At 39.8% G+C, this 16,124-nt stretch overlaps 1 protein-coding gene across 4 annotated transcripts in view; it reads right to left on the reverse strand.

Moving 5' to 3' along the window:
- Positions 1-16,124, reverse strand: part of HECW2 (HECT, C2 and WW domain containing E3 ubiquitin protein ligase 2) — a 119,064-nt gene that overhangs the window by 83,813 nt on the left and 19,127 nt on the right. For 3 of the 4 annotated variants that reach the window (XM_072342268.1, XM_072342266.1, XM_072342267.1), the window contains exon 2: positions 4,075-4,415. In XM_072342268.1, coding sequence (XP_072198369.1) covers positions 4,075-4,366 — 292 coding nt within the window. In that variant the 5' untranslated portion in view covers positions 4,367-4,415. Of the gene's footprint in view, positions 1-4,074; positions 4,416-9,051; positions 9,068-16,124 lie in introns of those variants that run through there. The other variant, XM_072342270.1, reaches the window with a different exon arrangement.

Genomic DNA, 16,124 nt, shown 5'->3' on the forward strand with positions numbered 1-16,124 from the left:
AACAAAAATTCAAACAGCCTTTGCGAAGCGCTTGAGGGGAATAACGATAATGACCTTTGATAAGCAGCATTTGAAATGTGCTAAGGCTCTCTAGAAAAGGGGCATGCATCTCATAATTAGGACTCTGTAAATTACGGCAAAAATAGGCCAATTTAGGCAATTTGGAGTTAATCTACTTAAACCAAACACAGGGTTTGCGTCTCTCCCCTGACTTTTTATGCTTTATTCTGTACACTACGAATTCTTTAAATATGAGACTTCAATGCAACCCATAAAACTCATCAAGACTTGACTTAGCTCAGCACCTTTTGAGCCATGGTCACTCCATCACAATACCTGCTTGGGCTGTGGACCCAGGTAGTTCTTATTCTGCTCATATTTCAGAGTTCTCGCTTTCCAAAGTTGCAGTACACTGTTGCTACCAATAACACACAAGAAAACCTGGATGCCTCACGGTGATGCATTTGAGCTGAAAAACCTTCTCTCCTTTTTTATTTCAGCTGGGTCCAATATTTTGTGCAGTCTTTCTTCCTGAAAATCTTACATTAAAAAACAACTGAAACTAATTGAAATATTTAGATAGAAATTTCAGTGGGTCTATGTTGAAACCTTTACACTCACTGGATACTACAGAAGGATGCCTGCTAAACTCCAGTACCTTACACGCTGTATATAACAAGCATTTAGAGCAAACAAGTTCAGTACAAAAGCCAGATCAGTACTGAACAGAGTACAGTGTAAACTTCACAGAGCTAAGAGAATGAAAAATGTTTGTTACTTAGTGTCATCTATTGCTTCAAAAGGTGAAAGCTTTCAGTCTAAATCCAATGCTGCTCCAGGAAAAAAAAAAAAAAAAAAAAAAAAAGAAAAACAAGAATTGACCTCTTAATTAAGACAGAAACACTGACAATTGACCTTCAGATCAGGCACAAATACAGCACCTCCACTACAAAGCTCCTCTCTGAACTTCATCCTGCCCCGTCCCTTTCACTTGATAATTCTCACTAGTAGGCCTGAAGATGAAGAAGATGAAGAAAGCCTGTTCCAGACAAAGCTGAATTCATAATGATAAACCTGTATTTCATATTCAACAACTTCAGGTTACATGCAACACTGCTCAAGTTAGCCATAGAGCTAATTCTCAGGAATACCAGTTCTCCCTTTCATGCAGTCTCAGGATACCTTTCTGTGCTCATATGGGATCTACTAGCTACATTCTCCACAGACCCTGCCTGTGGAGCTAAAAAGCTGCTTTAACATACCATTAAAGACAAGATTGTTCAAAGAAGAACTACCGACATATTAAATAATTGAAGCTGTATTAAATCTGAAATAGGGAAAAAAAAAAAAAACTGTTTTCCTCCACAGAAGACACCATCTCCCTTATGCACACTTTTCCAGATGCATTCTTAACAATTACTGAAGGAAAAGAAAGAGATGCTCAACAAAGCTACCCCTCAACAAGAAATCATACCAGAGTTCAGCTGAGAAAGGTGGTAACATTGGGAGTATAAGAGACTAAAGAAGGAACCATCCAAACTCATACATTAATCTAAAAACATTCCTTAAATACAGAATTTTACATAGAGATTTTCATACTTAAGTTCAGGTGCTTACTTTGACTAACTAAACATCAATAGTTACCCAAGAGGACATGACAGAGAATGACCGCAATCTTTTCTACAAAACAGTATCATTTGGGTTGGAAAGACCCTGAAGATCATCACCTAACTAACACTGCAAGTCCATCATTAAACCATGAAATGTCCATACCTGCAGAGACACTGATTCCACCAACTCTCTGGGCAGCACATTATAATGCCTAACCACACTTTTTGTGAATAAATTCTTCCTGATATCCTATCTAAACATCCCACGGTGTGACTTGAGGCTGCTACCTCACATCCAAACACTTGTCAGCCTAAAAAAGAGACCAACATCCTCCTCTCTGCAAGGTCCTGTCTGTCCAATAACGTAGGCCTCTCCTCAGCCTCCTCTTCTTCTCCAGACTGCAAAGACCCACTTCCCTCAGCTGCTTATCCTGAGGTGTAGTTTCCCAGTCTCTTCAATGGCAAAAAAGACAACAAACTATTTTGGTAAACATTAAAAAGATCAAATATTTCTCTGAAGTTGTATTACACCAACAAAAAGCTCCACCTACTGTTCCCCAATGCAAGCTAATTAAACATCAACCTCTACATACCACATAGCAGGAAAGCCAGTGACTCATTACTGTAAGTCTTATGATCAACTGTACCAGCTGATGTACCTGCAGGAGTGAATTTGTATAGCAATGTATATAAAGTCTCATAAAAGAAAGGGGTACAGCAAGCGGTGTATACAGCTGGAATAATACAAGAATAGTCACGTATAGTTAGAATAATACAAGAATAGTTGTAAATAGATAGCCAGACAGTATCTATGGGAAAAACTCACCAACTCTGAGGCCTTCAGTCAAGTTGGAAAATGCTGAGGCTTGCCACCACAACTCCACAAAGGAGCAATCTCCAGAAAGAGATGCTGCCTTAGTGGTGCTCAGCCCTTAAATGGGATCTAGGAGAGGTGAGTCAAGCTCTACCTCTTCTAGGAGCACAGCTGAATTACCTTCACCTGTGCTCCTGCAGCTGACCTGACACTTGCCTCAGATGGTTTAATCAGAGGTTCAGGCTGTGATCAACAGCTTCCCATACACAGTAAAATTCCTTATATCCAAATGCAATTTGAACCATGCAGTAAAGCCACACTGAAGCACAGAATTAACTGCTTCCTTGTGATAGAAAATAATAAGACTGAGATAAGTAGAATATAATGAGAGCTAATTGAATATATTAATGAATGAAGAAGATGGATTCCCAGTGTGTCATTTTCAATTCCTTTTATAATGGATGTACTCCGCAAAATTAATTTGAAGTGACAAATTTACCTGGATTGCTCCTGACCTGACAGATCTCTCTGTACAAAAGCCTCAGCTCAGAATGATTTTCATTCTCAGAATTTCCCCATCTGTTCAATTACAGAATTGACAACCACTCTTTTCCCTGTTCAAACAGTGATCCAGCTTTCATTATAAAAGCTAATTTTACAACCAGCATAAAAAAAAAGTCATAGGACTGTGCTTTCGGTTATGCAGGGTGGAGTTTCCCAAATCCTCAATTACACCATACAATGTTTTGGACCAATTTGGACCAATTCTCCCTGTAATCGATGTAAAAGCACACATGCATCTCAGAACTGAAGCCTGCAAGAGCAATTCCTCAAGTACATCCACCCTGCCTTACAAAAAAGCCTGTATCTCACCTCCATATCTCATCTAGATATTTAAAAATAAAGCAAATTGAAAGCTTTTTTTTACACATCCAATTCCAGGAAAAGCTCATGCAGCTTCTCCAGTAGAGCTTTTATGACCAACTAAGAACAGAACAGCACAAATCAATATGAAAAGAGCAAGGAACATGCAATGATGCAGTAATAGGGTGCCTTGGAAAAAGGTGGACCTGCTTCCACCAGTTTCTGCTACATCTGCTTTTGGTAGGCCTAATTGACAGCTTCTTCTGACATCAGCAGTTAAATCAGAGAAGCAATGCTAATTTGAAACAGACCACATAACCATCCCTGTTACTGAGCATTAGCTAAATTCAGACAGTACAAACTGGATTACTTCAGAAGGACATCAAACTCCACGTCCCTGTGATACCGCCAACTAAACACACTCCGGCTTGTAGTCCTTTGAACAGCTCCAAGCCACATAGACACAGCAGGAATATCTGGATCCAGGGCTGTGATTCAACACAGCACAAGGCAAAATCCAAATTAAACATTCTCCTGATGTGCGGGTCACAGCACAAATTGCTTTGACCTACTGATCCACACTAACTACTGCACACGCTGCCCAGAGGCCCTTGCCCATCATCTTAGAGCTATCTAAGCTATCATGTTTTCCCATAGCTCACTGCATTAAGAAAAGCAAAGCATGACCTGAGGTGATCCACTACAATCTTATCTCAAAAAGATGATGTAACAACAACAACATAAAAGCAAGAAACACAGAAGTACTTCAGCAAGGTTCTGACTTACCTATGTGATAAAGTCCTATCCAGTCAGTTGGATCCACTTCTTCCTTAATATCCCAGAATATTATGAGGTTCTGAGACTGCCCCAAGGTGTATTCATACATACTGGCTGTCAAACTAGACCTGCTGTCTGAGGTCACTAAGTCAGTGTCACTGTTGGCACGTTGCAAATTCATGTTCTCAGCCATGGTGCCCTGAGATGCCAAACTCTGCAGATTCTCTGGGCTCAGTGTATACCGGAGCTGCGGGTTGCGACGTCTCACAAATAGCAGATGTTCTCGTGCTGAACTGGCCATCTCTTCCTCACTTTTATCAGTTTATGTGAAGAAGATGTTGTGCAGAGATCTACCACAAAGCAGAAAAAAAGACACAGTGAGACAACAGGTTACTCGGTCAAACATTAAACGTAAGGTCTTAGTGCAAAAACATTTTAATCATGACTGTTCCCAGAGAAACTTAAAATGGACTGAGCATATCTTTTACTTAATTAATTTACTGCTACAGCCACTTAATTGTTGAATAAAGAATAACAAAAGCATGAATCATTCAAGATTCAGACTTCAAACTTCAGATGTAACTACGCATCATGAAATATCATATGTACACCAGAATGCAATAGAAAGCAAAGCATCCAAGACCATCTATCAAGCATGTGTAGCCACAGAAACACAATGAAGTCTGACAGTGGCTTGAGGAGTGAAGAAATAGTAAAATCACCTTCTACCTAAGAAATCACAGCAGTTTTATATCATCTACTTTTACTATTGCTAGTTCCTAGCAATACTTGCTGCACGCTGAATGTTTAGAATCAAAGAAATGATGAAAATACTAATACAGTTGGACACACCACTTCAGTAGAAATATTATATCACAGACCTACACTACTATAAATGGTTTTATGAGGATTTTATTTAGACAGAAGGTCTTTGCTGGAATGTCATGCTAATGTCATCAGCCCATACCTCCACACACACAACCTGCATCTGATTATCTGTAATGGGCTACTAATTATATTACTGCTTGAAAACATGCCCGCAACTTGAAACAAATCACCGGAAAGGAAGACAGAAATGGGAAAACATTGAAGCAAAGGGAACAGCTTGCAGCAAGATGGAATTAGAAATAGGAGGGGATATGAAAGCTCTATGTAATGTCGCATGTCTTTGACCAAAGCTGTTTGCCTTTTTCAAATAGTTTATATGGACTTGTATGAACCTGTGAAAGACACCTTATTTACTCTATTCACATGGGATACAAACAACGCATCCTCTACCTTCTCCCCATACGCTCACCGTTCTGAAAATAGTTTTTCAACATTTCTGACCAGACTGCACTTTAACTAGTGACAACTTTAATTATTCCACTGCAGCGTCTCCCATCAAGGATGTATAATGTAAGCTTTTATTTCTAAACATACAAATAACCATATCTAAGAAAAATGTGTCCATGTATGCATGCACCAATAAAAAAGAAGATACCTGAGCACTATTCTTAGGATTTCATCTTTTTTCTATCTAATCTACTGTGTTGAAACCTTTGCCCGTAGCAATGGGGTGGAACTAGAGGATCTTTAATGGCCTTTCCAATTCAAGCTGTTCTGTACTTCTTCTGTGACTCCACGTGTCACAGCCTTCAGCTGTCATACGCAGATGCATTTGTTGTCTTAAAATAACCTGAGCATTGTCAGACAGTGCTGAATGTCAGCTGCTATAGCATTCCTTGTTTCAAGCAAGCAAGCTTCTCATTTAAAGTAAGGTAGAGTCCTCTGGAACCAAATGGGTCGGTTGGCCACATCCATAGTAATTGTAATTAGAACTACAAATACTGCTACCAATTACATGTCTGACAACTGGCTTATTAAATAGAAACCATTGCCTGTAGAGTCCAAATGACATTTAGTAATTAGAAATAAAATCACCTGCAGCACTCTGACATCCCAAGGTTATGACCAACATAGTCTTCAAGTAAATAAACAAATCATATTTATGGGGTTTATCTTAATTTTTCTTGGTTTTTCTTTTATCTCCACATAACTCTCCTAAACCTGTGCCTTGCCATAACTCATCTTCAGTTTTCTTTCTGGCACAATTTCAGTGTAGGGTTAGGAATTGGAATGTATCACAGATTCTTTTCTTCTTTCCAACTTCCCTTAAATTGGAGATGTTTTAAAACAGTAAAAAGCCATTTTGGAAACATCAAGTTCAACTCAGACAGTTGCATGCAATTCATTATAGACAGCATGTGGTTCCGTATCAAACATGACAGAAGAAAAAAAAGTCAACTTCCTTACAACACACAGAAATGCACAGAGATCAGATCAGCCTCAGCCCTCCCAAGCCCTTAGTGAGGTAAGTGCCAGTGGACATCATCAACTCTCCAACTAAGTTATACAATCTGCCCACCCTTTTTTCTCTTCTTTCTTTCTAGCAACAGGATCTGGCTAACAGTACATGCTAACAGCTATACTTTAAAATTCACAATGGAACAGAGAGAGTGGGCAAGCTCAATTAGCAGATGGATAGTGCACTATATAGTTAATCTTCTTCTGCCACACATCTGAGTTTTACCTTGCTGTTAACTACTGTGTGCAGTACTTTTACAACAGTAAAATTACTACAAAGCAAGGCTCACATTGGAGTTAAAGACAAAGTTTTTTATAGGAGAGATGCAGAAATTCCTCTGCACTGCAAAGCAGTACATTGCACCCGTGGCAACACTGACATTTGCTGGAACATATTGAAAATATATATCCAGCAGATGGACAAACTCATCCATGGATAAGCACACATGGGAATTAACTTGTGCTAGCTATAACTATCCTGCAGTTTGAAAGATAAGAACAGCCTGAGAAAAACATCATCTCCTTTCTAACAGGCGATTTTCTTAAGTCCTAGTTGGTGTCATTTTGGTGAAACATGGATGTAATTATCATTTCTGAAGAAATCTAATTATTAGATGCCTGTTCCATTTTTACTGCTAAAACCAGGTGTCTTAAAAAGTCACGATATAAATTGCAATTGTAATTGAATATTGTATCCTAAAGTCATCAAAACATATTAGCAGTGAACAAACTAAACTCCCATGCAAATGCACTTCTACTATGGGAAAAAGATCAGAAAGAGTCATAAGCTTTTAGAATACTTCTCATACTCAGGGAAACGGGGCACAAAGGGGATCCATAGCCAAACAAAACTCAGCTCACAATAAGCTGGGAGGTTCATTAAGGAGAACTGTGCAGAAACAAAAATGACACTTATATTCTAAGAAGAGAAAAGATGATAGTCATAAATCACAAACTACAAGGAGGCATCTAAGAGTTAAAAAAAAAAGGAACCATTAATTTAACTACTTACAGTTTGAAAATGGGAAGAAAACACAGTGTTGCTTATCTGACATCAGGTTAACAACTCCTGATGCCTGTCACTAATAACTAACAGCACACTAACAGATACACCCTAGTAGAGACTGAAAGTCAGAATCATCCTCCCACCTTCACCTCCCACCAAGCACCAGAGAAACTGCTTGCATCCGGGCTGCTGTGCTGATGGCACACCTAACAAGCTCTGTGCATTTCCCTGACACAAAGGTACAGGTGACAAGGTTGAATGTGATCGGATCAAGAACTGCAAGAACACCGGGCCATGTGGGCAAATAACACCATTCAAACAAGTCAAATTAAAATATGGAAAGCGAATCTAAAGCACATGAGAAACGGGCATTTGAGAAAGTAGTGAAGAATAATTTCGGCAAACTATTTCAGCTGAAAAGTAAAACCTGTACCAAAGCTGCTTATCTGTATCAGGGCTTTCTTCAATACTCCACAAGAAGCTTAGAGAGAAACGAGACTCGTTTCATTTTAATTTCTGAGTGGCACGAGTTCAAGATTATTTTTATCTACATATACCTCTGAATTGCTAATCACAGAGGGGTCAGGACTAGGAAAAATGAAGAATTTTAAAGGTTCCACTTGATACCCAAAACACAGATAGGGAAAATCCCTTGGACTTCAGTCTTCTTCACTAACAGAAACTCAAAGGCAACATCAAAGCATTTTCAATACAGTCAAACGTTCTCTAACTTTTCAAATATATGAATGAAGGTCTGGGGAATTCCTGCAATGGAATAAACTCAAAATAAAAAACACCATACAAAATAAAACAGAGTTCTCATGCTGACTTGTTTATCTGACTCATAACCATGATTCATTTCTTGTTTACGTCGCTTACGTTTCTGAGGCTTACAGGTCTTGCTGGCAGCTTCCTCCCACAGCAGCTACTGCAGCAGGCTGGAAGGGCTGGCCCTGAGAGCAGGAGCCAGCTGGGAGCAGGGGAGTGAGGGAGCTGCAGGACAGCAGCAGTGAATGCCTCTCACCTGGGTCGCTGTGAGCCACGCAGCTGCACAGTGCACCAGCAGCACGTGGCACGCAGCACGGTGCTGCCTGACCCAGGCTTAGCGGACAAAGCACCAAAAAAAAGAGAGGACTTTCTAGTGATTTTTAAACATGGCAGATAGATGAGGAAGGGGAATCATTTTTTAAGGCGTTTTGTTGAATCCATGTTCCTACTCCTCTGCTGTGGTGCTGCCACAGTAATGCTATTTGCAGAAACAGAATGTGGCATACAGCGGCTAGACACATTGCCTTTGCACCTGTTTTCAAATATGAGATACCAAAGAGTAACCCTGCACACATCTCAAGATGGTACCTAACTGTCAGTGCCTCTGCACATCTGCACTAGGATAACGCGAGGCCACAGCCCCATTTGCAGCTCTCTGTATGCTGCCTTTCCATTTGCTAGAAGCTCTGCCAGGAGCAGCACAGTTAAAATTCACTGCTGGCTGCAAAGCCTGCCTGGGAAGATGGGTGAAGGTTAACCACATGGTTAGCTCATGCCCTTAGCTAGTCTGCACAGACCATGACCTTCTGCCCTTCTCGCACTGCCCTGCCAGGGGGCCCTGCCAGATCCATGCACCAGCTGCTTACTCAGCAAAGACACGGGCAGCTGATCCCTGAGATTAAGGATGGACTTGGTTGCTCTTCAGATTTCCTCCCAGGTCTACCTTGTAGGTATTTATGTGACCATGTGAAGATACGGACCTGGCTTGGGAAAAAATAAAATCAGATAGAAATGTCACAAAGCATCTTTTTCTATACAGACAGAAATGAGATAAAACTCACCCTTCCGCCCAGAAGGCTTAAAGCCTTTTTCTTGTCATTTCTCCTAGAGTGATTCCAAGGATTTCTGCTACAAGTTTCCTGTGATTCACATCACGGCATTTCTCTCTCAAAAGGTATTTTCCACTGTCGGATTACTTGGACTTTTCCCTGCTAGCTAACACATTACCAGACCAGAGGTAAGTTAATGCGTCTGGATACTTCCCATTCAACCATGGAAAAGCAAACATGTCACATCACTCAAGTACAGGTCGGCTATTTGTGATCTCTGCTTTTCTCCACTGCTTACCTCCATGGCCATGGCTATATTCTAAGGCTTCAAGACGATTTAGCACGCGAATTAATCAACACGTGTCATGTAATGGAATTTTTTTGCAGCACATCAAGAAGTAACTGCGCAGAGCTGAGCTCTCACAACAAGCAGAAAACTGAGGAGATTCTGCAGCTAAAACATAATTACAGCTGTTCAATATTGCTACATGGAATGCTGAATCTTCACTAGATCCGCACAATAAATTAAACAATAAGTTATCCAAGTAAGCGACACAAACAAGTCCAGCCACTGATGTACTGGAGGAAAGAAAAGAACATTATAAATCTAAAGAATTTCTGATTGGAGACATTCAATATAAGGTTGGACCAGGCTCTCAGCAACCTGATTTAGCAGTAGGTATCCTTGTTCATTGCAAGGGAGATGGAAAAGACGACCTCTGAAGGTCCCTTCCAACACAAAAGATTCTGTGATTCTATGAATCAAAAGAATGAGGTATGTTACACACTGGAGAAATGACACCATTCCACCTGCCAAACCACTTTATAATTACTCTATAGTTACTCTAACCTGTACACTGACATCTGTACTCCATGTTCTTCTTGAGTAGCCAATTTGGGACACATCTTCAACATGTGGTGTTCTTTTACAAAGCAACAGAAGAAAAAACATTCAAAATGATACAAAATTATCATAAACCACAAAAGCTGACACAGGACTCAGATCCAGTTTCAGTTAAATACTGAATCTGATTTATCTGCTGCTCTGCTTACACTCTCTAACAAAGCCCATAGACCTACATAACAGGAGGATGACTGGCTGCTTTTAAAAGCAGCATAAATTAAAGTAATAACAATGAAAATACTCACTTGTAGAAATTGCATTAAAGTATCTTAAGACAAAGCTACAAATTATTGCGCTGAAATCTCACGGTGATATTTCCAAACAAGGAAAGTGTCAGAGGTGAGAAGGGAAGAAAGGCAAAGTGCAAATCCATACTTGTCTCCTTCGACATCGGTGTGTGATTAATGCTGTTTGAGCTGAAACCAGGAGATGGGAAGGGGAATTATGGAAAATCCATCTAAGTCTTCTGCTGCAGCTGCCAGGCTGTGGCACCCAGCTGGGTCACAGATATACCCTTGTCTTTTTGCCTGAAACTCACTCCTGCCTTTCATCTGAAGAAGGAATACAAAAGCTGCACAGCAATGTAAGTGAACATATCCTATACACGCCGATTCTCCAGTCTATTCACGATAAGAAACACAACACGACTGGAAATGTTAGTACAGTTGCATATGGAAGAGGCTGCACACATAATGTATTACACAGCCCTTCAACCCACTCCAGGACTGGAAACCATTTAAAAGCAAGTTCATTTCCTCCAGTCATCTGAATATGTAACAAGATCCCTAATAATGCTGTAGTTCAGAAAGGAGCCAGAGACTGGATGTGCAGATAAGCAGCAATTGAATCTAGCCTTGCATGGAACTACAGCCTTAGATGAATCACTCCACAATATTACTACAATATCACTCTGCATAATTTTACAGTCACAATCCCCACTGCCACAGATCTGATCTTCAGTGTTCATGACAGATCTATCTAGTGCTAGTTGCAACTGTCCTGAAGAATTTCCCTTTGGGTACTGCTGTGATTGCTCTCTATTTAGTCTTTTCATGTCAAGGCACACAGTCCACCTCAAACACAGCCCCTTTAAACCTCTACTGCAGAAAGACATAAAATAGCTTCCACAAGAAGCTACTTTAGTGTAGCATGAAGAAACAACAGTGTAACTTCTCTGTGATTAAAACACAAAATGCTGATACTAATTCATGTGAAAGCATGGAAGAACCTATTAACAACATGAAAAGCAAGCAGCTCTCTTCTATCTTTAGGATTTTGTAGCATCATCAGCACCAGTCCAGGGTCCCCAAAACAGATTTGTTCCCCCAAGGCTTTTTTTTTTACAACAAGAGATGGTAAAAACCAAGACACAGAACTTTGAGAACACAAGTCAGCATCTGTCTGCCCAGAAAAAAGAATACGATGTCAAAAGTCTAGGCTGTTTTAAGTTTGAAATCTACTCTATACTGATGAGAAATGAACACTTAGTTCCACCCATCCAAATATAATACAGTCTTACAACTGTCCATTAATATACATTCAAGTTCCTGTTCAACTGCCCTTTTTACCCTTCTGAGATCACAGTGTAAAACATTTTGCCAGTCCCAAAAGGACGACATTCCAGAAAGATCTAAGGATGCTCTTTGGCTGGAATACAACAGTGTCAGTACATTTCTGCTTGACTACAGTTTGACACTGGCAGGAGTAGGAGAACAGTTAACCGAGCCAGCTCAGAGATAAGGGCCTTTTGCTTGCTGACTGTGCATTGTTATGCCCTTAAGGGCATTAGCAAAAACATTTCAACCCTATCGTGTTTTGCATACCGGTATTACTAGACCCATGTGGAATTCCTTTTAATCACCTCTGTTTTGATTCCCTGTTTTCACAGTACTTCAAGACACACAGGAGCTCATACCTAAAAAGCAACAACTAAACCACGTGCATACACACCACCATACAACCACACTTGTACTTTCTATAGCAGAATGTATAGCACTATCAGTATAAATAACAATGCTAAAGCGCAACACCAAATGTGTTCCGTATATTGAGTGATATTCCTGAAATTCAAAGAGCTATGAAAGAAATCTTTGCAGATGGAAAGCACTAAGGATCTTCTCCTCCAGAAAACTCACAGGAAAACTAGTTTAGAGCTGTAAGGTCCTTTGCTATGACAAAAAAGCCACTCTTGCCATAACCCCCATACAGAATTTCTTCTGTCAAATAGTGAAAATGTGCCCTTTGTATCTGTTGTGGTTTCCATGGATACAAATAGGAGGCATTACTTTCAAAGCAACGTACATACATTTGTCCATGTCTGTTCTGCTCTCTCTTTTAAAAGAAAATTATTCAGGCTGGAATGCAGGCCGTTAGGAAGTTAGAAATAGTGAAGTATCATGCTTCCTGCCCCTGGGAATACACATTACAATACATTATTTAGTTGAGTGATCCCACACTGTCATTTCTCCTCTTGCAGGATTACTGCTGCTTTGTGCAGTTTCTGCACTAAATAAAACAGAAATCCTCCAGAATCTAAATGAACTATTAATGGAAAAGAAACCAACAATACGAAGTGAGCTATATAAAGATGAGGTCTATTATGAATTAATACTTTTATTATTAAACATGCATGAGTTTTTAATAAGTAGAGCTAAAAATAGAGACAAGTATCAGAGGATTTCTCCAGGCAGTACGATTCTCATTCATCTTCCTTCTGCAAAGAATTGGGCCAATGCTAAGAGGGACTCTCACTGCACATCTTTACACCACTGTCATTGGCCCTAATTCATCACTGCACTAAAAAGCCCTTGAGATCCAGGCATAAAGGAACCTGAAGACTTCTCCTTGAGTAGATTTTACCCAAGGCTGCCCTGTCTGTGGCTCCACAAGCACACAGTGCAGTGCAATTCAATATAAACCCACCCTAGGGCCAAGGTACTGCAGCACCCAGAAACGGAAGGAGATTGAAATCAGTGTTTATAAACATCGGTAAGAAATCCCAGTGCATGTGGCACCAACAACATGAAGAGAAGATAATCTCATCTGGAGGCTTACAGTTGCTACACTTCAGGTTGGGGAATTTTGAAGGTGTTGGTTTTTCTTTTTGTGTGTGTATGTAGTGGTTTTAAAATGACCTTGGTGTATTTACATCAAAACACATCTCTTTGGTAAGCAGTTGATAGTGCTACAAGGCAACAGGAAACAAAACCAAAGCAATCGCAGCACACTGCATTCCAGTATCTGTGTAAAATACTGAGATCTGTAGTTTTTAAATAACTCTGGTTTGACTTTGAGTTTACTCTACTGGTCATCGTATAACAAAAATGTAACTTAATGCCCACGAGACACACCTATTTAAACAACAGAGCTTTATATTAGAGCCAATTTCCTTTTCTTTTGTAAGGATAATTATGCTTCTATCAAAACAAAGGTTCTTAACACTGACTATCTTCTTCCTCCCAGCATTCAGGGTAGAATCTGTAGTCTGGCATACACTGCTGAATGGCCAAAGGTATCAAAATCTCAACTTGGACTCCAAAATATGTGGCAGTATCATATGCACTACTTCTTGAATCCAGCACTATCTCCTTGTGTTTGCCCCAAGTAAGTATCCAGCACCTTCAGACATATTCAGGGAAGACAAAGAAATGTAATTAAGGAAGTAATGTGTCAAGAACAAAAGTTCTCCAGCTATTCAAACCAGGTGCATGGGTACACTTTGAAATGCTGCTAATCTGCACAAACCTCATTTCCCATTAGTGGATGAACAATCATGCTACCAAGGAGCTAAGCTGCTTTTGTTTCTACAGAGTATTTATTTGTGCTCTGTACAACTCCCACTTCACAAAGCACAAAGAGAAGATGCAGAGTCAAGTACTCACCCAGAAGTACAAGGCTGCAATACAGTTCCAGCTGTATTTCAATCTTCCAATGAAGACTCCCATGACATAGTCTCTTAGAAGTGACATGACATAGGCTAGCTTAGCAATACAGTTCAATGTATTAGCTTACAGATCAATATATTATCAGCTGTCAAGAAAAAAGTTAGCTAACTCTGTAGTGCCTATAGTTGCAGATCGCTTTGATTTTTAACCCCTTATCTAGTAAATTACATGACCCTGTGATCACAGTCATTATCACTCATTTGCTTTGTCTGTATGATGTCATTCCCATAGCTCAACTTAAAAAAAACAATTAAATGTTGGGTATATGCAACTACCCTCCCCATGAGGCTCCGTAGCATTAAACTGAAGCTGTGTTTCCTAAACAGCAGCAACAGCCCAACCAAGTAGAGGCTGTTGTCACAACTTCCCTAACATACCTACTCATGCTGTACCATATTCGCAAAGCTCTGATTAAAATACAAACAGATCCCACAGCTGCCAATATCCAACTCAGGAAAGACACTGAAGCTGCTGAAGAATATCATTCATTAGACAACGCAGCCAAATTACTGCAAAACATTTTATAAAACAATGCTTCAAGAACGTAGAAGCCGAACACCTATTACCAAAGCCAAGTTCCATTCAGTAAGCTTTTAAATGGCCTGATGTAGCTCAAATTAACTTGATTTTTTTTTTTTTTTCATTTTTCTGTACTATATTTACTACAAATCTAGGACAAAAATAGGACACCTTCCTCTAAGTCACAAAAACAACCAGAAGGAGTCAATAGCTATTAGTTGGGTGCCATCCCAACCACATCTGGTGACAACACAGGTCTGCTGCAGAGGCACACTACCATCATACATGTTGAGCAATCTGATCCCTCATTCATTCAAAAAGCTTCACTCAGAGCCTTCCATATCCAACAGGAAGATGCCAGCATACAGCAGCAATGCAACTACGGATGAGAAAGCAAACGCCACTTCTAGGAGACTGCTGAGAAACAAACCAACAGGCTGTTAAAATGTGTTAAAAGCACCTTTAGTAGTTGGACAGACCGTTTTGCAGATGGGAAGGAACCGTAATTAAAAGACCAGGGAATATTGACATAGTTCCATCAAGGAACTTTCTAGGGAGCCAGGAAATTAAATCATTCCCATTAGATGCCATGTCATCAGCCTTTCAAAGCTCACTGAAATCACGTTATTTATTTTTACTCTTCCAGTAGTTGCAGTTGCTCTTCTGTGTACACCAGAGAGCACTGAGGGCCTCCTACTCCCAGCAGGTCAGAGACATTGGCTTTCATGTTCAAACAATACACTCAGAAAAGCCTACCAAGATTTAAAGAGAATATTACCCAAGTCAAATGCATCACATGTGCCAACAACGTCACATTTAAATGTCACATTTATAAACACAATAGTGTTTATGAACACTATAGCGTTCATAGTCTTATGAGCACTATAAGAAATGTATGGTTGAATTTTTTCATTTTGTTTTTGGATGGTTGAGTTTTTGTTTTAAATCTGGCAAGACTGCTGGAAATTCTTTCCAGTCCCCACGATAGTACGTTCTGCTACCTACAGGCAGGATTTAACTCAGAATGCACTAGAATAGACAAAGAAATTCCTTGAGATTACACTGATGCACACATATGACATCAATGTCATAAAGTGCTGTAAAACCAGGTAATAGAAGTGGCATATGAGACCAGAAAAAGAAAAAATCCAGTCAAGTAAATGCTTCCTTAATGCTAAAAGCCATACCTTTGGGTATTGGCTACTTTCAGCGGGCAAGAACTGAACCAATACAAGAACAGCATGAACTCCTTTAGCTGGGTCCACGCCTAGGTGCAGAGTAAGAAACCCAGCTTCTGCTCATAGGCACTCAATGGTTTCTTTGTGGTTGGGGGTGGGTTTGTGGTTTTGGATTTGTTTTTTTTTTTTTTTCACTTTTTGTTTCTTTGCTTGTATAAAAAGCAGCAGCATCATTTCCAATTAGTCAACACAATGCTGCGTACGCCCTATATTTTGTAACAGGCAATTGTTTTTGATCGTGTTGAAAACAGAATTAGGTAATATACTGGAAATATGACATGTATT

The sequence above is a fragment of the Excalfactoria chinensis genome, chromosome 7 (genome assembly GCF_039878825.1).
Source record: "Excalfactoria chinensis isolate bCotChi1 chromosome 7, bCotChi1.hap2, whole genome shotgun sequence".
In the NCBI taxonomy this organism is placed as follows: Eukaryota; Metazoa; Chordata; class Aves; order Galliformes; family Phasianidae; genus Excalfactoria; species Excalfactoria chinensis.